The 20584-nt window shown below is 42.0% G+C and overlaps 2 protein-coding genes across 2 annotated transcripts; one reads left to right on the top strand and one right to left on the bottom strand.

Annotated features, from left to right (window-relative positions):
- Positions 1-1285: 1285 nt before the first annotated feature.
- eci1 (enoyl-CoA delta isomerase 1) lies at positions 1286-6705 on the bottom strand. Its single transcript, XM_085402894.1, has 7 exons — positions 6570-6705; positions 5944-6066; positions 4586-4713; positions 4282-4428; positions 4034-4155; positions 3506-3684; positions 1286-1854 (listed from the first exon to the last, which is right to left on the bottom strand). The coding sequence occupies exons 1-7, from the start codon at positions 6616-6618 to the stop codon at positions 1688-1690; spliced, it is 915 nt and encodes a 304-aa protein (XP_085259020.1). The 5' UTR covers positions 6619-6705; the 3' UTR covers positions 1286-1687.
- Positions 6706-12628: 5923 nt separating this feature from the next.
- Positions 12629-19197, top strand: LOC146670811 (growth hormone secretagogue receptor type 1-like). The gene is made up of 5 exons (XM_085405064.1): positions 12629-12761; positions 15310-15485; positions 16828-17680; positions 18428-18594; positions 18781-19197. Exons 1-5 carry the CDS (start codon positions 12629-12631, stop codon positions 19195-19197), a joined length of 1746 nt encoding a protein of 581 aa, XP_085261190.1.
- The last annotated feature ends 1387 nt before the right edge of the window (positions 19198-20584 follow it).

Genomic DNA, 20584 nt, shown 5'->3' with positions numbered 1-20584 from the left:
GTAGCTGTTACAACTGACCCAGACTCCTATAGCCATGAACTAGCTAACATTACAGCCAACAGCTAAAACACTAGCACTAAAGACCTACACAGAATATATCCCCATAGACATACAAATAACACAATTTAAGTTTGATGAGTTTAACTGCAAAGCAGATAATGCTATTAGAAATTGAAATAAAGTAGAAAAACTTACTTTTTGGCATACAAATGACTTTTTTTCATGTTAAATTGTCTGTGTTTGACAAAATGTGCTGATTTTTCACATGTGATAGCAGAACTGAGTTGGGCATGCACAGGATGAGTCACATCATTTGAAACTTAGCCCTGATTGGAGAAACTGGAAGTGTTACAACTGACCCACGTTACAACTATCCCCGGTCTCCCCTACACAAAAGAAGAAACAATGTATTCATTAAAGATTATTTTCAGTCATCTTCAGTTACTCCTGTAAAGCTGAAATGTGTTCACCACATATGTTAACCTGTGATTTTTAAACACTGAAATGGAAAATCAGGTTGTCTGCATACAAAAAGCTAAAGACGCCTGGGAAATAGAGACACTAGAGTTTCTAATAGCGTCCAAGAGAAGTGTGCTTGGAGAGACGATAGCTGACTGCAGCCTCAAGATGGCAGTGATGTAGAAGCACATCACTTATGCTTTGGTATAACTGACTAGACAAGCACTGCTTGTCCTGGCTGAACAGTTGAGTTGGGGTTGCTGTAGTTCAGTTCTACTAATTGGAAGGTTTGCAGTTCAATACCAAGCTGCTGCAAAATACTTAGCCTCCCCCCCGAGGATGTAATATTAAAGTGAATACACGTGCTGATTTCATCTCTTTACATGAAAGAACATTTACTTTTCCAGGAGTCACATTAGTGACTTGTAGCTTTAGGCTTAGTAGACGACTCACACATTGACAAATCCAAACACATTTGAGGGTAATACTCTTAAATGTGTAAATGTAGTGCTCAAAGAAAACAGGGAGCACCACAGCAGAGGTCATTCATGTCTGTCACACACAGGACGTGACAGTGAAAAGTGTGGAGACAATGCACACCTGAAGTTTAGCCGATTGTGTTGCGCTGACACTCAGGTCCTTTTGAAGTGTCGTATATTGATTCAATTGTCCAAAACACAAACATACAAAGAATGAAAAATGCTCCTTGTTATAAGAATGCAAGATTCATTTTGATTTGGTTGTCCGCTGAATTTTTAACATTCTCAACTGTCATTTGAATGTAGAGACGTCTGAGTTACAGAGATAATGAATGAGAACCACACGCTTTAATCCATTTAATGTATGAATCCAGACATTTATTTGGATATTTCACAGTAAAAACCAAACATTTGTTAGAGATGACAAAGGCTTTGCCACATTTAGATGCACTAAAGGTCAGATTTGCTGTTAGTCCTTCATATGTGAGACTCTTTTGCAACAATTAGCAGTTTGCTCGCGTAAGCATACTGCAGGTAATGCTGAGTGATGGAGAAGGCTCGGCAGGTTGCCCGAGTGTACGGCTCTTCAAACCAAAACAAAAAGTCACACCCTAACCTCGAGTGTTTTTATTAACACCTTGAGGGGTAAATGCTGGGTTTTATCCCCCAAACATGTAGACTGCTCACTGCCTGATGTCAGATCACATCTGTAGCTGGTGCTACAAAGTGTGCAAACATGTTTCCCCTCTCTAAGCCTTTCTTCTCTTAAGCATCTCCAGATACATCCCCAGGGACTTCTGAATAGAGTCCTTGGTGATGAACTTGACAAAGTTATTGACATCAGCCTCTCTGTTAGCCGCCAGCTTGTCTATGGTTGGCTTCCTCATCATGGACTTTGTGAGCTGTCTGGCGTGATCTGCAAATGAAACAAATGCACATGTAAGGAAGCTGTGCATTCATATACAATTTCTTCTATGAATACTGACATGGGCTTCAATTCATTGCAAAATATATTCAATTGCAGCACTATTGTGGAGCACCTTTTATTTCTTATGTGGGAAAGTGACATTTCTAACAGGTGCTGAAAGCTTATGCTCTTTCTCTGCCTCCTGCACATCCTGCCAAGTACCAGGATGTACTAAATACTGCTGTACAGATGGAAATACACCCATATCGACACTTCTGAGGTACGAGGTTACATCTCCCTACATGCGGGTTCGTGCCACCTCACCTTAAAACAAACATACACTGATAGCAGCTCATTTTTTTCCTACCTGCCTTGGAAATGTTACCTGCAATTATATTACCCAAATGGTAAATGGACTGGTTCTTATGTAGCGCGTTTCTACTCATCTGAGCGCTCAAAGCACTTTACACAACTTGTGCAATCACCCATTCGCACAAGCACATCTTTCTAAGTGCTTCATAGCTAATGTTCACACACATTCAGAGCAATTTGGGGTTAGTATCTTGCCCAAGGATATTTGGCACATAGACCAGGGGAAGCCAGGAGTCGAGCCACCAACCTTCCGATCAGTGGATGACCTGCTCCACCACCTGAGCTACACAAATAAATCTACTTTAAATAAAACATCATTTCCTTGTCTTTGATAGTGTGCAGGAACCCTGGTTTTACTCCCCATGATGCAGTAGACTGCAGAACTACCTTGAACAGCAATAAAGTCGTTATTGACTGCACGACTTTCAGTCTCACATCGTCGGAGGAGTTTTGGCCCGTTTGTCTTTATAGTGCGACTCCAGCTCATTGAGGTTTGGGGAGAATTCTTTCATAAGGTCGCAGCATTTCAATCCAGCTGACGTCTGGACTTTGACGGGGCCACTGCAAAACCTCGATTCTTTTCATTTCCAGCACGTCTGTTGTAGGTTGGCTGCTGTGAAGGGATCGTGGCACAATTTGGGCAAAGCTTTCGATATTGGATAGATGCATGACGTGCTTATGATCGACTCACTGACTGCACCATGCAACATTATGTTCAAACGTTTCCGCTTTGGTGTCAAATGAGTCATGCTTGTCTGGTCTTGAAATGTTGACAAGTGCTAACATGCTAACTGAGCCTGTAGTCTCAGACATGTAGCTCGTTTTGTTTGTTGTAGAGTGTTGTAGTTCGACCTTGTGAAGACCATGGAATTAACCACCTGAATACTCCAAAACCTCAACGTGCCAAAACGTCTGATTTTACAGAGGTGATCACACATTTCCATCTAACATCTGTTTGACTGAAAAAAACCCACAGCAGCATTGAGATAATAGGACGACCGATTAAACTTTGTTCTAGGTTCTCCTGTGTTGATTATGACACATATGAGCAGCACAGCAGCGAAGAGGACAGGCGGAGACATTTTTACCTTGACTTCAAAATGTGGTCAAATGACCAAAGAGCTGTCAGACTTTTTACTTTATCTTGAATAGAAACAAGATTAGAAATCTTGACTCAGGTGAATCTTTTTGGCAGCAATAACCTGACATACACATGAACATATTGTGCAGACCAAGTTGCAGCACCACAGGTGGAAAAAATGACAAGTATAACTGATGTTTAGTATACCTGGAATAGCCAACCACTTGGTCATGGTCTCTGTGGCTGTAGTGAGGACCTGGTCTTCATGCACCAGCTGGTCCACCAATCCTATCTTCAAGGCCTCTGCAGGGCTGTAGAGCAGCCCCAACTGTAGGGCCATCTCTGTGGCCCGATGTCCGACTGTGTTTACCATAGTGTCCTTAAACCTGCAGGAGCAGTTTTACAGTGACAAGACAAAACAAAGATGGGTGTGAAATGTTAATAAAACAGTTTTTAAACTGAGAAGTTGTATTGGTTTTAGGGGCTTTGGCACAAAATTATACAAACCCCGATTCAAAAAGATGAACCGCAGTGAGACTGAAATGAGTTCTTTGTTTTTATCTCCACAACATGAGCAGCGGCGTTACAGCGCAGGAGAACCATGCAAGAAGAAGCTAACTGCAAACCTCTCGCATTCACTGAGCTTAAATGAGACTAATGCATGTAAACTGTGTTTCTACCTTGCTGCTGGTACTATCAATTATTATTGTAATTAGTGTTGGTGTAATTTCTTACCAAAAAGGTGCTACAATGCCGAGCTTGGTCTCATTGAGACCGATGCTGTAACGAGGGTTATCCGCCATTATTCTGTAGTCACATGTCATCGACAGCAGGCAGCCTCCTGCAGGACTGGAGCCCTGGGTGACGAGTAACGAGAAGCCCGCAAGCTTATTTCAGTGTGTTTGCCCCCCAGAATGCACCACTCTGTCCTTGTGTGAGGTGCAGACAGTGTGGAGGTAGGTGCTGCGTTGTTCTATACGTACATTGACTGCTGCTATAGTGATCATGTTGGAGCCATAGAACTTGAGCCACATCTCTTGCACAGCTTTCCAGAACTCCGCACAGTGCTCTGGACTCTTCCCATACATGTCCAAGATGTCCAGCCCGGCTGAGAACACCTTGGGCTGGCTCTGGATTTCAGGGTAAAACACATCCAGAAGCTAAACCCGCTGGATAAACTGTCATTATACTTAGCATGTTCAAACTTCAGCTGTGGAACTGTAAACATGAAAGACTTCACTGTAACACAGATGTTAGTCCATCTGCACAAAGCTGCTTTAACTGTACCGAGGTGACGACGAGGCCTCTGCAGCTCTTGTCCATCTCCAGCTTCTCAAGAGCAATGCAGACATCAGTGAGAAACTCTAAACTAAGACTGTTGACAGGAGGACTCTGCATGTGCATCACTGCCACACCTGCAGAGACAGAGGCCATGATCATTCACTTGAATGCTGCAGTGATTGCTGTGCCAGGAAACCTGCGATGGAGATTTTGCATGCTTTGTGTCTGCTGATGATGGCAGCTGAGGTCACACTGGATTAAACTCAAATTAGTGATCCCTGAGAGGAAAGACAAACAACCTGAGCGATCGCCGGCCTGCTGCACTTTGCATCCGACTAATTAAGTCAATGGGGTGAGAGGATATTGATTCATACGGGTGTATCCACCCGCTAAGGTGCTTTAATTGGACTGACAGTGATGTGAGAAACTCACCTCAGCGGTCTCCCAGAGGCTTGGCTCTGCTCTGGATGTGGTGAGAGGAGGGGCTTTGGGGGCCACCACGCTGATAAATTCTTTTCTACTTTAATCGCCCACGTTATTGGATTTCACTCTACACGGCACTGCGGACATCAATATCAATGACACAGCCCTATAAAAGTGTGGGAGAAGCTCCTAGCCTCAGTAAACACTTTCCTGATGACTTTATGGGCTCAGTCAGTCATCGCAGCACCAGATCCACATATTTGATTTGCCAGGTTTTTTTGCCCCTCCCCCCTCTGTCTCCTCGCAGTCAGACTGGGAGGCGAGTAATATATAAGATGATATTTATTATAGCATAATAAATATACTAACATTGTTTTTCTGATGGAGAAGAAGATTTTATCGAAGTGTATTACACCTCCCTGGGTTGGTTAATAGCCTTGAGCATCAACTGTTGTTTTAAATATTCACACAGTTGCTTTTTTGCTGGGTTTGCATTATCCATCACGCTGCTCTAAGCTTGCTACGCGCCTCAGCTTTTAAAAATGCTCCTTTTATGCTGGACAATAACTTTTATTTAATTTCATTACAATGCAGCTTTGGTGAGTCACAGGTATTTCTGTTGTGGCTGCCCTTGATGTAATTTGGCTTCTTCTAGTCCAGCAGACGGACTCCAACTCCTCCTGGTGATCGTGGTGCTCGCTCAGCTCCGAGCTGAACATGCTACAGCTGGAGAACTGCCTCATGTGCCAGCTGGAGTTAAACAGGGGGAGTTAATGTCTGTGGGACAAGAGACTTACAGGCAGAGCCAGCTGAATTTTCCACACATCTGTATTTACATGACCTTCCCCTACATATTTAGAACAACTCACTCACAGTTGTACTTCATGTCTCATTTACAAAGCATCCTTTCACCTGCACAGTCGTATTAGCAAAATGCTCACCTGAGCTCTGGTCAAAATCCACTTTGATCTTCTGTGAGGTGGAGCTGCTGCTCCGCTGAGCAACAAGCGCAGGAGCCCTGCGAGCAGCAGCATGACCGCTGCAGGAGAGCTGGGACAGAAGACCTGCACAGGAACACAGCACACTGGCTCAGTTCAAAGTCATCGGTCACAAAGCAGCAACACACACATTCAAAAGACAGGAAACAGCCATGTAGCATACTTATTATAGAACTTGATATAATACGTATCAATGTGCAGTCGTGTTAATAGTTTGAAGAGATCCAAGTTGAAATGATGCACGAAAACATTTTTTTCTTTCGCTAATGAACAGAAAAACAGTTTCTCATGAGCTTTTGTTTCCGGAGCCTCTGTGACAGACAGCTAAAGCTAACAGCTGGCATGCAGCACATAACAAACACACGCTTCTTTACACGTTCAGCCTCGTATTCGCTCTCAGCTCCCGTGTTGTGGGTGAGTGGAGTTGCACACACCGACATAAAGAGACAAGCGCTGCGACCTTTGCTCCAGTTTCTGCAGCGCACCGTCGGCAGCAGGAGCTCGGTGTGTTTTGAGGAAATAGAGACGCACAAACTCGGACTTTCTCCCCCCGAAACTCTCAAACCTACCTGTTAAACCCGGCTTGGTCCTCAAACATGCCCTCAAAGCCATTTTCATTCGCTCAGACAGTCACGTCCTCCCGTTCTCGTCTTTAGCGTCTGGTCTTCTTCACCGGGTCTTTTAGAAACAGGCTTTTAGTTTGACTGTGTTGTGACGGAATAGCGCCACCTTCTGGTTGGCTGGCTTCATGATTTTCAATCCTGCCAAAGAATCTCCTCCTCAGTAATTTATTTAGTTTTTTTTTTGCTTCTTGAGCCACCAGTCATCTCTTCATGTTTTGTAAGAAAAATATAAAATAAGTGCAGCCATTTAAGCAAACATGCAAATACAGTATATGAGGCAAAAACCGAGTTTGCGCAATTTAGTTAGTTAATATTTGGTGTGAGGCCCTTTATCCTCCAACACAGCCTGAACTCTCTTAGGCAGCTTTCTTGTTGTTTCTTCAGGAATAGTTCCTCTATCCAGGTCTTTTTTTCTGCATTGGCAGTGTGTTTGGGATCATTGCCCTGATGAAAAAAATTAAGGCTTAACCAATCAGACACTTTTCAGATGGTATTGCATGGTGGATTAAACTCTGATAGTACTTTTCTGAATTCATAATCCCATCAGTTTTGACATGAATGCACAACACCACAGGTTCAAATGCACAGAACTGTGCTTTACTATTTGCTGGTTTATTCCTGTTTCTTGAGGACATGACTTCCAGATGCTGTTCATCTGCTGTACATGGGTTTTCAGTCCCGTCACTTCTTCTTTTGTCCTCCACTTGTCCAGTTTCTTCAGACTTTTTGAGGACATGGTGCACATCATCTCGAGATATACATATGATGAGTTTTTACTCGTCTGGATTGTTTTTCTCAAAGGTAATCCTTCTTCCTGCTGCCATGCCTTTTGATTGTGGGTAACTATAGTATTGGTACTGTTCATCCATATATTCATAAAGTGTCACAGACTACAGAAAATCACTCCTATAATTTGCCTCACTGCTCTTGTGCTCCAGTCAGTCATACTCTCTTCATTTAGACCGATGGCCGACTGACTCCAGGAAACACAGGTGATCCACAGAAGCAAGACAGGAAAAACAATCAAAACATTGAGCTCAGTCTAATTAACAGACCGACATCTATACCAAAATAAACAACAGAAACTCATCGTGTGATCAATAATCACACACCCCACTGATAATGTTTGCGAGCCGGGTATAGTGAAACGAGGGATAGAGAATCCAGGATTACCAACTAGCCAACATCCCTGATGCTCAAAGAAACCCTGTATCATAAATCACCATATAATCAATGAAAAATACAAGGTACTTAAAAGCTACTTTTTGTATATTTCTGATCTCCAAACTAGCTAAAAACCTTCAAAATGAAGTAAAGCTATCAAATAATCCAAAAATGTTCAAAAAATCTGTTTTGTGTTGAAGAGACATCAACTGAAGTTGAACTAGAGCGGGGCTGTACTTCTGTGCAAGACCAATTTGTACAAAAACATAGTACATCACATTAATGTAATTCATTATTTAACCAGGCAAGTCACTGAGAAGCATTTTTATTTACTATGGTGACCTGGGAAAAGGAAATCCCGCCCCCAGAAGAAATGGGGGCAGGGCTTTAAAAAATACAGCAGCAGACATCTGAAAACATGCCTGCTGGTAAAACAATGCTTCCTTTGGGGGATTTGGATAAGCATAAGAGAATAGATGGATTAAGAAAGTCCCTTTAAGGACATTATGAGCATCATGTAGATGTACTTTAATTCCATCCTCTTCTGCTTATCCAAGTCAGGGTCATGGGGGGCAAGGAGCCTATCCCAGCTGCCATAAGACCCTGGACAGGTCACCACTTTGTCACACGGCTAACACAGAGAGATTATTCATGCTCACATTCACACCTACCACCATTTTCAAATTAACCTAATCCCAATAACTGCATGTCTGGACTGTGAGCGGAAGCCAGAGTACCACACAAACATGCAAACCCCTGCACGGAAAGGCCAAAGCCAGGACCTTCTTGTTGTGCCACTGTGCTATCTATTTTATGGTCAGTTGATATAAAATTGTATTTATGTAAACTGCTTCAAGTTTTTGTCTATCGAGAAAAGAACACATCATAGACATCATTTTATTGTAGAAGTACTGTGTGGCTGAAACAATTGTTTTCATCGCCAAGTCTGACAGCTAGAAAAACAACCCATTTCCATTCTGCCGGCAACTGACCTGAGCAATGATACGACTTCCTTTAAAAACAAATTATCTCTATGAGCTTCAAAAGCTCATAAGATGGCTCATCCCTTCCAGAAGCGTTTTTTGCTCTAGGCAAAACCACCAACAAAGTCACCAAGCTCCTTACACATGCACATTTCACCCACAGATAACTGTTAACCCTCTGAGGTATAAATCATCATCACTGACTAACCCTGACCTAATTTTTTTATATACTCATTGAATTGTTCTTACAAGTCTTTGCAAACAGATGACGAAAAAAAAAAATAACTCTAGCAAATATCAAAGACTTCCTACCCAATAGGTAGAGCAGGTCATCTACTAACTGGAAGGCTGGTGGTTCAAACCCTGGCTGCTCCAGTCTGCATGCCAATGTATCCTTGGGGAAGATACTCAAACACAAGTTGCTCTTTGATGAATTGGAGAACATCTATCATTCCATGTTCAGAGATTTTTAAGTGCTTCTGTAAATGAGTGAATGAGGCAGGTTATATAAAGCGCTACATAAGAACGCTTACTGTTTACTGTTAGGATTAGGTTTAGACTGCAGACAGAGCAATGGCGTAAACATCCAGATCCAAAAACCCGAAGAGGAGAGTCCTGGCCCCTAGCCCTGCCAGCAGGGCCGGCCCGTGGCATAGGCCGTATAGGCAAACGCTAAGGGCGCCGTCCATCAGGGGGCGCCACGCCAGTGCCACAAATGTTGAAAAAAAAAAAAAAAGTTGGTACTATTATTTCTAAATACAAAAAATAATCCCACGTTAATTAAAATGCAAAGTAAAGCTTATTTAATAGAAATATTATTTGTTACAACATTACGCCCCCCCCCTCCCCGCACGGTGCGCCCCCTCCCTTCCCGTATCATGGTTCCTTTTGGACGTCACCACATCAAAAAATCAACACAAGATGTCAAAACGGCCAAAACTGTCAGGTGCCCAGGGAAGAAAAAAGAGAAAAGAAGAGGAGGAGAAACGAGAAAAAGACAGAGGTAGGTAACGTTAGCCTACATGAAATTATTTGTCTGAATGTGATAGTAACCTAAATTTTTAGCATTAAGCTAATGTTACATGATTCGCTAATTGCTAATCAATAAATAGCTAGTTAACTGTTTTAACGTCAGTTAATATTGTGGAGGGGGCTAAATTGTTATGGAAAATAATAATGTAACATTAGGTAATTACAGTACTCCCACCTTTCCCACCATTCCTCATTTGTATTCATCTTTTAAGCAGGTGTTTTTTGTTTACATTGTTATTGCCTTCTGGTTAGCTAACGTTTACCCTGCAGGTAATAGTCACTTTTCCACCCCTGTATATATTATAGTTGTAAGCCTAGTTGTTAAAGCGCACATCATTAATGTTAATTAAGCAATATCACATGAGAGGGAATGCTGTTTTTTAATATGAGCACTGCTGTGATTCGGTCAAAGATAATCATAACATAACATTCTCATATGATATTATACTGTTACTTTGCATTCTGCTATTCACCATTTCACTGTAATGATGACAATAAATTGAATCTAATCTAATTTGCATATCAGTTAAGATCATACATATATCTCTTTGGTTTTTCATTTATATTATATCATTTCATTTTATTCCTGGAATCATATGTTTTTATTATTAGACTTTAATACTCATGGGCAATTTAGATTTTTCAATTAACCTATCCCCACAAACAAAATCAACAAAATGTGAAAAATGTTATAATTGCTCATGAATTAATTATGCTTCTTGAGAAAACCTTGTTGTATGAGATGACAGTGATATTTTCCATGAGAATATTTGTGCCAAGTTTGAAAACATCACCTTATGACCATTGTGATACATTGTGTTCATGAGTCTTCGTGTTTTATGGCCTCCACCTTTAAGTACAAATTAAAAACTGCTCCAAATAAGGACAGTGATTTGTACATAGTTATGAGACAGAAGTAAATGCTTAGACAACATCTTTGAGTAAAATACATGAATGTATTGTCCTGTTAGGGACCAAGCTGAGCTAACAATCCAAGAGGTTTTTTTAAAACTCAGAAAGTTATTTCTTTTAGAGCTTTAAATTTCCACTTCAGAACTATAAACAGTCACGAGAAAAATAAAGTTTGTCACAAACGAAGAACAACCGTTCTGTATCTGTAACAATCAAGAGAATGAACCTGGTTAACTGATAATCAGCGACTGTGAGCGCACCTACAAAAGCAGAACGTTTGGCAGTTTGCTGGTTTGAAACATTCAGGTATTAACACAATGCCACAATCGTCCCAGGTGTGGACATCTCATCAAATTCACCCCAAGCTCAGACTGTGCAATACTCGGACAAACTCCAAAACACCCAGGAGATACATCGCCAGAATCAGACAAGTTCTGTCAAGCGACACTGCAGAGGTTCTTGTCCATGCATTTGTGTCTTCCTGCATTGATTATTGGCCTACCAAAGAAAAGTTTTAGAGGTCTACAGATGGTGCAAAATGCAGCTGCTCGCATTTTAACAAGAACTGGGAAATTTGAGCACATTACCCCTGTGCTGAGATCTCTGCATTGGCTACCTTGTCAGGTTCTCGTGCTCTCCGATCTCAGGACTCTGGCCTTCTAAAAGTTCATAGAGCCTGAACAAAGACAGTTGGAGAGCTTTTTCTTTTCGTGCCTGTTTCTGTGGAACAACCTCCCTCAAGATATTCAGCAGGCTGCTCTGTGGAGGTTTTTACAGCTAAGTTGAAGACACATTTGTTCATCCTACATGTCTTAATTCTGTGGCTTTTAGTTTTTACATTTTTATTGTTTTTAACTTGTCTTGTGTCTCTTACCTGTGTTGCTATGTATCACTTTTATTTTATTTATCCCTTTAGTTGTACAGCACTTTGTTTGAAAGCACTTTATAAATAAAGTTATTATTATTATTATTATTATCTCACAGGCCTCGATTAACGTGCTGAATGCGAATATTCATGACAGCACAATTAGAAAAAGAACACGAACTTCTCATAATGGACGAGTTGTACGAGAAAGCCTCTTCTGACTGAAACGGCCATCAGAGAAAAGGTTTACAAAGATACATCTGAACAAGAACAAGGTGTCCTGAAACAAGTTTGATTTCATTACGACATGAAACAGCCGGTGGCATCTTAGGAAACATCAGGTGGCGTAGTGTAAAAGAGGTATGTGGTGCGCAGGGTGCTGTACACAGTAAGACATGAGAGAGAGAGGTATAAGAAAGAGAGAGAGAGAGAGATGGTAGGTGTGTAAGTCACGGCCAAGGCAGACGTGTGTCCGCAGCAGCGATACATGACACGCCGAGGCTCAGTCAGTGAGTATTTTAGGTTATAACTGTGTTTTTGCATGTGGCTAATTTTTCAATCTGAAAATGCTAATACAAAAAATATGTATGTTTTTGTTGTTGTTTTCATTGATATTATTTGTTCCACATGGTAACAAAAGTATTGCTTGGAGAAACGGACCATTACAGTCAGTGTTGAATATGCATGTCCCCATATTTGTATACTGGTTTTCTTGATGTTATAAAGTTGTGACTTTGGAGCTAGGGCCGATGTAAACACTGGTGTGTACTCTATAATGTTGTTGTTAACCTTTAATTTAACTGTACTCACTTACATCACCAACACTTTGTCTTGTAAACCCGTCTAAATGTGTTTTTTCTTCGTTCCAACTGGACTGTTTCTCTCCCCTGAACATCGCTGTCAGCGTCGGCCGCTATCGAGCGCCATAGGAAATCCATCAGCGTGCGTCACCTCTGCACCCTGTAACCTGGGGGACATACTCCGCTGCTTTTCCTGCTGTCACTTTTCTTGTCGATGCCCACCCTTTCCCCCCTCGCACCCCACCCATCATGGATTTGATGGATGTAGACGGGGGCCGTGGCTGTGGAGAAAAAAACTGCGGCCTTACGTCCGGCTTCCCGGAGGACTGCTCCAACCAAGAGTGCCACTGGGAGGAACCTATGTTTGGACTGATTGAATTAGGTGGGTAAACACAGTTGTAAAAGTAGTCTTAGAAATAAAATAATAAAAATAAAAACCTGCAGCTACAGCGCATCTTTCTCTTTAGAAAGAAAAAGAACAAATTGTTGATTGAAGGAAATTGTGGTATCTGAATATTTCAAAGTCATATTTTCTCTTACGTTCCATTGGTGTTAAAGTAGTTTGGGTGTATAATGCTGTTTTCTGGGTGATGCTGAGTACTGCTTGATTCACTCCAGGAACCTGATTTGCTCTGTACATGTGGTTTTAGGCTAAATAAAAGGATTGGTTTCATGGGTTGTGCAACTCACATCTAAGCAACTCATCAGCAGTGGATTGTGTTGTGAGATGTTCGTGCAAGCTTGCATGGTTACATGTCCCTGTTAGTTAAATTTGTCAATATCAGTAGTAAACTTTATCTGATGTAAACATGGCACAAGGCACTGAAATCTAATGCCAGAGGCTCGTTTGCTTATCTTAACATATAGCAGGGGTGTCAAACTCAAACACACAGTGGGCCAAAGGTCAAAACTGGAACAAAGTCGCGGGCTAACGTTAATATTTATTGAAATATATTTATTCCTCCAGATTTAAGAATGAATCTTTTCTTATGGACTCAAACACGTTTTGCTGAAAAACTGAATATGCAACAAGCAAAGCTTAATACTAAACAATATATATATTAGCTGTGTAATACCAGTAGGCCAGCTCTAATAGTAATTTGGTATGGCTTCATGGGCCAAATGTAATTAGGCTGCAGGCCAAATTTGGCCCGCGGGCCAGAGTTTGACACCTATGACATATAGGGTTTCCTTTTCTTTTCTTCTTTTTTTGTTTATTAGCTAGCACTCTCCATTTCCACTTTTTGTGTCCAGAGCGTATATAAAAGTGTATATAACAAGAAACACCACACATGGTTATTGAAGTTGTGTTTTGAAAGCTCAAGCTGATGTTTTAAATCCAGACTTTACAAGCAGGGGGCCTGACCTGAATGTCAGTCTGAGGGACACTGCAACCTTAGCCAGTGTTGCCAACTCCTCATTAAGGAAAATCGCTATTGGCTTAAAGCTAAACGATGTCATCGCCTAATTTGCACAATTGGTCATGCTAACGTCATTGTAACCTATGTTGTAGGAGAGAAAAATAACATCGTGGAAGAGACATAAAGTGAGTAAAAAATGCAGTTAGAGTTTATTTAGAACTACAAATTAAATTTCTTTTAGCAATTATTGTTTTTTAATGTCACAATTCCAACCCTGCTCCTTTACCCGGGCTTGGACCGGCTGTGATCCGAAATAGGCGCTCTGGTGGAGGTACTCTGTTTGTGTTTGTGTGTTTATTAGTAGTTTTAAACCTTGTGATCCACAAAACAGCATAAGAGTAAAAGAAGAACTGACTGCGTTACAGTCAGTGCGGGAGCAGCGGCTTCGCTCATGTGCGATTCATTTGCAGTTTGGACGCATAGGGGTGAAAATCACCTGCTGGGGGAGGACTATCCTCCGCCCGTGAGCACTTTGGCACGGGCGAGGTGCCCACGGCAGCACCGCTGCTTGTTGTGAAAAGTCGCTAAGTTGGCAACACTGGCCTTATCATTGACTGGTTTTATTTTCTCCTTGTATGCAGTCAGTGATAAGGAAAGGGGGGCAACTCTTCTAAGAAATAAAAGGTCTGACTCTAATGACGTCCTTATTAGAGTCAGAAGCCTTTCCAGGTATTTCACATGTTGCTAGCCTGTGAAGCCTGTGTTTCCAGGCAGATCCACCCTGCATTCTCCTTGTCGTTTTCTCATTATATCAAGCAGGCAGCGGTGGTAATATGAGGACATGATTCTAGCTACACTCTTTGTCTAGTATCTGGAAATGTTGATCCTTTTTATTATCTGTGCTGAAAAGGCATGTCCACCTTTATGTACAGTCTATGGTTGGTGCTAAGCTAAGCTAACCAGCTGCTGGCTATAGTTTCATTGAATTATTTGTAAAGAAATCTATACAATATGTAAAAAAAATACACACACACACACACACACACGCATATATATACATATATACAGGGCTGCACATAAGTGGTCCGCAGGTGCGCATGCGCTGTCAAAATAAAAGACGCGCACCACATAAGAAATTGCGACGCGCGTTTGCGTACATAAGATTTTCTGGAGGAGGACAGAGTTTGTTTAGAACTCTTAAAGATGTCGAAGAAGCTCCTTTAAGCAATTACTTTGGTTTTCCTCCACCTCCAAACAAATGTCAGGAGTCCGAACCACAAAAGAAGCACGTATTCTCGGAAAAGTGGTTGCAGGAGGTGAGCTGGCTTCAAACAAATGATGAACGCACAGAGAGGTGGTGCCATGAAAATCCCACTCTAGCGGACAACTTCTTATCTGGTGCACGTTTTTTATTTTGACAGCGCATGCACACCTGCGGACCACGTATGTGCAGCCCTGTATATATGTACATATATGTGTGTGTGTGTGTGTGTTATGTATATGAGGAAGATAGATGGAAACAGATCAAATTGAGATCTGATAAAAACAGATAATTATTTCTTCTTGCAGTGTGCGTGACTGTGATTTACATCCCCCTGATGTTATTTGGCCTCCTGGGAAATATACTAACAATTCTGGTGGTTTGGCTGCGTCCACACATGAGAACCTCCACCTACCTCTACCTGAGCAGCATGGCTGTTAGTGATCTGCTGATACTCCTGCTGCTGCCTCTGGATTTATATAAGGTATCTACTGACACAGTGCATATTTTGTAATGCATGCTTGCTTTACTTTGGCCTGAACACCAGACCTACAGCCACGTTGTGGCACTAAGCAATCAGATCATGATGTTAGTTAGGTTTAGTCGAGTCACAGAAAATCACTCCATTGGGTGAACAAAGCAGGCACAATAGATTCGCTTCCTGTTTGTGTTTTCTAGTAATTGTTTAAAGATGTTATTGTTGCCTTCCCCTCAGGGGGACCCCTGCCTCTAAATTAAATCTTGTTACATTGAAAGCTTGTGTCACACTTAGAGAAATCTTAAATCACTCTTCTATCGCAGGCTTGGCACAATCACTTTAAGTATGTGGATAAATAACAAGTCATATTTTTGTTAGTTGCATGGGTTTTTATCATATTCCTTGTGCAGCGTAACTTAATTAACACAAGCAAAGACAGATCTGGCCTTTGATTCTGTAAGACGCCAAGAGCTTGAAGAACAAACGTTACAACTAACCCATATGTTGCCACAATAATAAAGAGCCCTAATAAGTTTTTAATTTTTCTTTCATATATATTGTCAGAATGGCAGACGCTCAGTAAAACATGGTTTACATAACGAGGTCTGTGTACGTACAAACTCAAAGACAGGCTTCAGACTGAGCTGAGCACTGAATTTCCAACAGTTTATTTGTACTTATATAGCCCCAAATCACAGCAACAGGTGCCTCAAGGTGCTTTATATTGTAATGTAAAGATCCTACAGTGGAGAAAATGGAGACAACCCTAAAAATCAGACAACCCTCTATGAGCACACAATTTTGGTGCTAGTAGGAAGGAAAAACTCCCTTATAACAGGAAAGAAACCTCCTGCAGGAGCTGGCTCAGGGAGGAGAGGCCATCTACTGTGACTGGTTGGGGTGAGGGGAGGAAGGCAGCACTCTGTATAATTTCATAAAGAGAAGACATCTTTAAAATAGTCATCTGAAGCATACAGTCAATCAACAGATGGGCCGACAGGATGTGGCATTAAAGGAGCTAAAAGCTCAGTTCAGTGAGGATGATCTGGTCACAGTGGGGCAGTTGTGTGTGGAGTTTGCATGCTCTCGTGTGCCTGTGGGGGTTCGCTCTGGTTAGGTGGGCACTGACTAAAAAACGATACCTTTTGTCTTGATAAGTAGAAAATTATGATTTTCTTATAATAAAGTAGTTTTCAGAATGTTCATTTAAACTAAGCAGCTGAGTTAATATTAAATACTTGTTCTTATCTGAGTCTGTTGACATGCTATGCACTGCTCACATATTCTTTACAGGTTAAAAAAGGTATAAAATGCAATCAGAGGAAAATAATTGTTCTGTCTCTCCAAGCTCTGGAGGCCCCGGCCCTGGCCCCTGGGAGACCTTGCCTGTAAGCTGACTATGTTCCTCTCAGAGTGCTGCACCTTCTGCACCATCCTCCACATCACCTTCCTCTCCCTGGAGAGATACCTGGCAGTCTGCTGGCCGATCACAGCCAAGACAGTAGTGACACGGCGCAGAACCCGGGCCATCATAGGCTGCCTCTGGCTGAGTGCGGCTGTGAGTGCCGCACCAGTGCTGGTCATGGTTGGAGTGGAGGACGTTGGACGAGAAGACCTCGGGCTCATCCAATGGAAAGAAGACGGGGGGTGGACAGGCAGGGAAGGAGATCAGGGAGGGTTTATGATGGGTGGAGGAGAAAAAGAAAGCAGACACATGGATGGAGGCCCAGAGGGAATAAAGTGGGGTGAAAAAGAGACAAAGAGTTGGGAGGAACGAGCTGGTGAACTGAAATGGATCGGAGAAAAAGTGGAGACAGAAACAGCAGAAGTAGATAACAGGCCACCGGAAGACAAAGGTGAAATGAAACTTGAAAAACATACAGTTGAACATGGAAGGGAGGGAGACGGAAAGATGGGATTAGAGGGAGAGCAGCAAAACAAAAAGGAAGACGAGGGAGGAGGAATGGACGGAAGCTCCAATGAAGGCCGTGAGGGAGAGACTGACAAGAGAGAGTGCCGCTGTACACATTTTGCCATCTCCTCTGGCCTGTTGTCAGCCATGATGATTCTCTCCAATTTGTATTTCTTGGTACCTCTCTGCATTCTGGGAGTGGTATATAGTCTGATTGGGCGCACACTGTGGCTCCGCCCAAAAAGCAGCCGTAGAGACCAGAGTCACAGGAACACTGTCAAAATGCTGGGTGAGGAAGCACACACACACACTATGCCTAAACCTAACCATAACCTAATAGTAACCCTGACACTAAAACCATATTTTGAGCCTCAAAAATACCTTCAAACTTGTGGGGACGTGGATTTTATCCCCATAAAGGCTGTTGGTTCCCACAAGCATAGTAAACTTCCAATTTTTGGTCCCCACAAAGATATGTAAGCACACACACACACACACAATTTCAAATTCTTTTAAATTCTCACCAGTATGGCGGCCAGGTGAAAGACATGTTTTTTGTTTTGGGGGGGATATTCAAGCAGTTTTGTTTTTTGTTTTATTTACGTTGGTAGAGTTGTTGATGGGTTAGTTCGTTCTTGGAAGCCTGTCCGTCATGGAGCCGTATAGAAACAGCTTGATACAGAATGGAACCAAAGGGTCACAAACATCCAAAGATGAGCATTCAAAAAGCCTGGAGAACTACTCCTGAAGACTGCTTCAAGAAATTAGACGAAAGCTGCCTGAGAGAGTTCATAAAGGCAGTCATACCTAATACTGACTCAGACGCTCATTCGACCTGTATTTCCATGTATGTTTGTACATGGTTACATTAATGGCTGTGCCTATTTTCCATTTTTTAAAACAACATATAAAAAAACTGAGGGGTGGGCAAAGACGTTTGCATACTGTAGTCCATGTAGTACGTGCCGTGATTGGTCAGGACTCGATCTGGAACGTTGGCGGTTCTGACTTAATGTTCTCATCTTTTTTTCTTCAGGAGTGATCGTCTTGGCGTTCGTCTTGTGTTGGCTGCCGTTCCATGTTGGTCGAACCATATTTTCTCTTTCTCTGGGCACTGGGACTGAGAGACAGGAAACTTACCTGGACACTAACTCCCAGTCAGACACTATCACGCATGTCAGCATGGACAGAAAAGATGTCACCATACCCACTGTTACTAACCCACCTAGCCACTTAGACCTGGACATAAACACTGAAACACTGTCCTTGCACTCTCATATCATGTCACACACAAAAGGGCGACATGAAAAGACCGACATACATAATGGACACACTCAAAATAAAAATGTTTTGGCTCATGTTATTAATACACAACCAGACAACAGAAACACACATAACCAACTGCAAAGAAGCACAAACACAATCACACACAGCCTGCAAAGTAAGCTATCAATTACCGTAAAGTCCCAACATGACAAACCTGAAACAGCGCCTCCCATCCCCACAACTGCCTATTCTGCAGCATCTACAGAGCTGCACTATGACCACACCTACAATGACACAGTCTTCAGCGACACATACGCACCCCCTGATACACACTTGTACTTTTTATATTATCTGTCTCAGTATTTTAATCTTGTGTCCTCCGTGCTCTTCTACCTCAGTGCCGCCGTCAATCCTTTATTGTACAACCTGATGTCTGCCAGATACAGACACGCTGTACGCAGCCTCATACGCACACAGTCTCACGCACAAGCTCGTCGCATGCACACGCTCACCGTGCACCACTCCACAACCACTTTGTGATGGCAAAAAACAAATGGATGCACCCACTGCAAGCAAAAAAGAGGAAACAATCAAACAAACCTCAATTTCTTTTCATTACAATGTGGTACTGTACCACAAATTGAGAATGTTGACATTTATTAATAAAAAATATTTTAGGCATAAATTAAAAAAGGCATATTAATGCTTATGCTTAGACCAATTCTAGCACAAGTAGTTTTAATTCTTTATGTAATTTATGTATAAGAAAACCTCCACATGAACTTCATATACTGGGCAAAAATATTGTGAATGGCATTTCATCAGTACATGGAATAGTTCATGCAATAATGCACAGGCTAAAACACATAGTCCAGTTTTAGCCTGTGCATTATTACATAGCCGGTTTGTTTCACCCAAAAAAATCTATGCACAATGAAAATACACTAAGTCTTTTATTTTGTCTAAAAATGAGTGATGCTAATTCAGTTAGACTTTTGGGCTAGATTTTTATATCCAGAGTCCGCTCGCATAGACTTCAGCCAAAGTCCAAATAAGCTGTGTCCAAATTCAGAGGCCGCATTTGTAGACCGATGACATCACAGCCAGGCGACGAAAGCTGCCCAAATTCAAAGACTCCGACAAATGCGTCCGACAAATGCGTCCTTCATTTCCCCAGATTTGAAGGATGGGTCAGTTGTATCCTTCGATGCCCAACCTGTCCCAGAATTCATAGTGCAGCCAATTCCAGTTTCCATCAACGGAGGCAGCTACTTAGTTTTAATATTCCTCTTTCTGGGTCACAAAATAAACTTTTAACATATTTTCAGGGAGAATGTAGCTGTGTAAACCTCAAATATCTGCTCGATTTATCAAGACATTGCATATTTGCAAAAGCGCTCCGACGTTTTCGGAGACGTCTGTTACCCACCAGCTCGATAGCTAGCCGGGGTTCAAGGCTCACTAGAGCAGGCGGAAACTCCCGGCACATCGTTTTCAGACCCCGCGGTTTTACACTACTCAGGTTAAACATGATACATAAGTCACTTAGACAACTTAAAAATGTTATTATTTGGCTTTTTTCAGTGTTTTATTTGTTCCTGAGTAAATCTGTTTGGCTGAGATTAAAGTTATAGTTTTTACACAGCTGAATAAATGTCAAGCAGACAGCTGATTATCAGAAGTGTGAGATGCTGGAGAATTTACTCCAGTGTCCTGTTATATTTTAGGGAGCAAGGAGCAGACGGCTGATTTTATTAAACTCCACTGAGACAGCGGTGACACAAATCTGAAGGCTAGACCGTCCCATTTCACAGCCTCGCACTTCCAGCCTTCTGGGTCTTCGAAGGACCCGGCCTATGTTGACCGTGAAGGCCGGGTCCTTCGAAGGATGCAGGTCTTGAATTTGGACACAGCAATACTTTCACTC

This window comes from Rhamphochromis longiceps, linkage group LG4 (genome assembly GCF_057381845.1).
Source record: "Rhamphochromis longiceps isolate RC_006_pf linkage group LG4, R_longiceps_female_GT1.1, whole genome shotgun sequence".
Taxonomy (NCBI): Eukaryota; Metazoa; Chordata; class Actinopteri; order Cichliformes; family Cichlidae; genus Rhamphochromis; species Rhamphochromis longiceps.
This window is presented reverse-complemented; position numbering and strand designations above follow the sequence as displayed.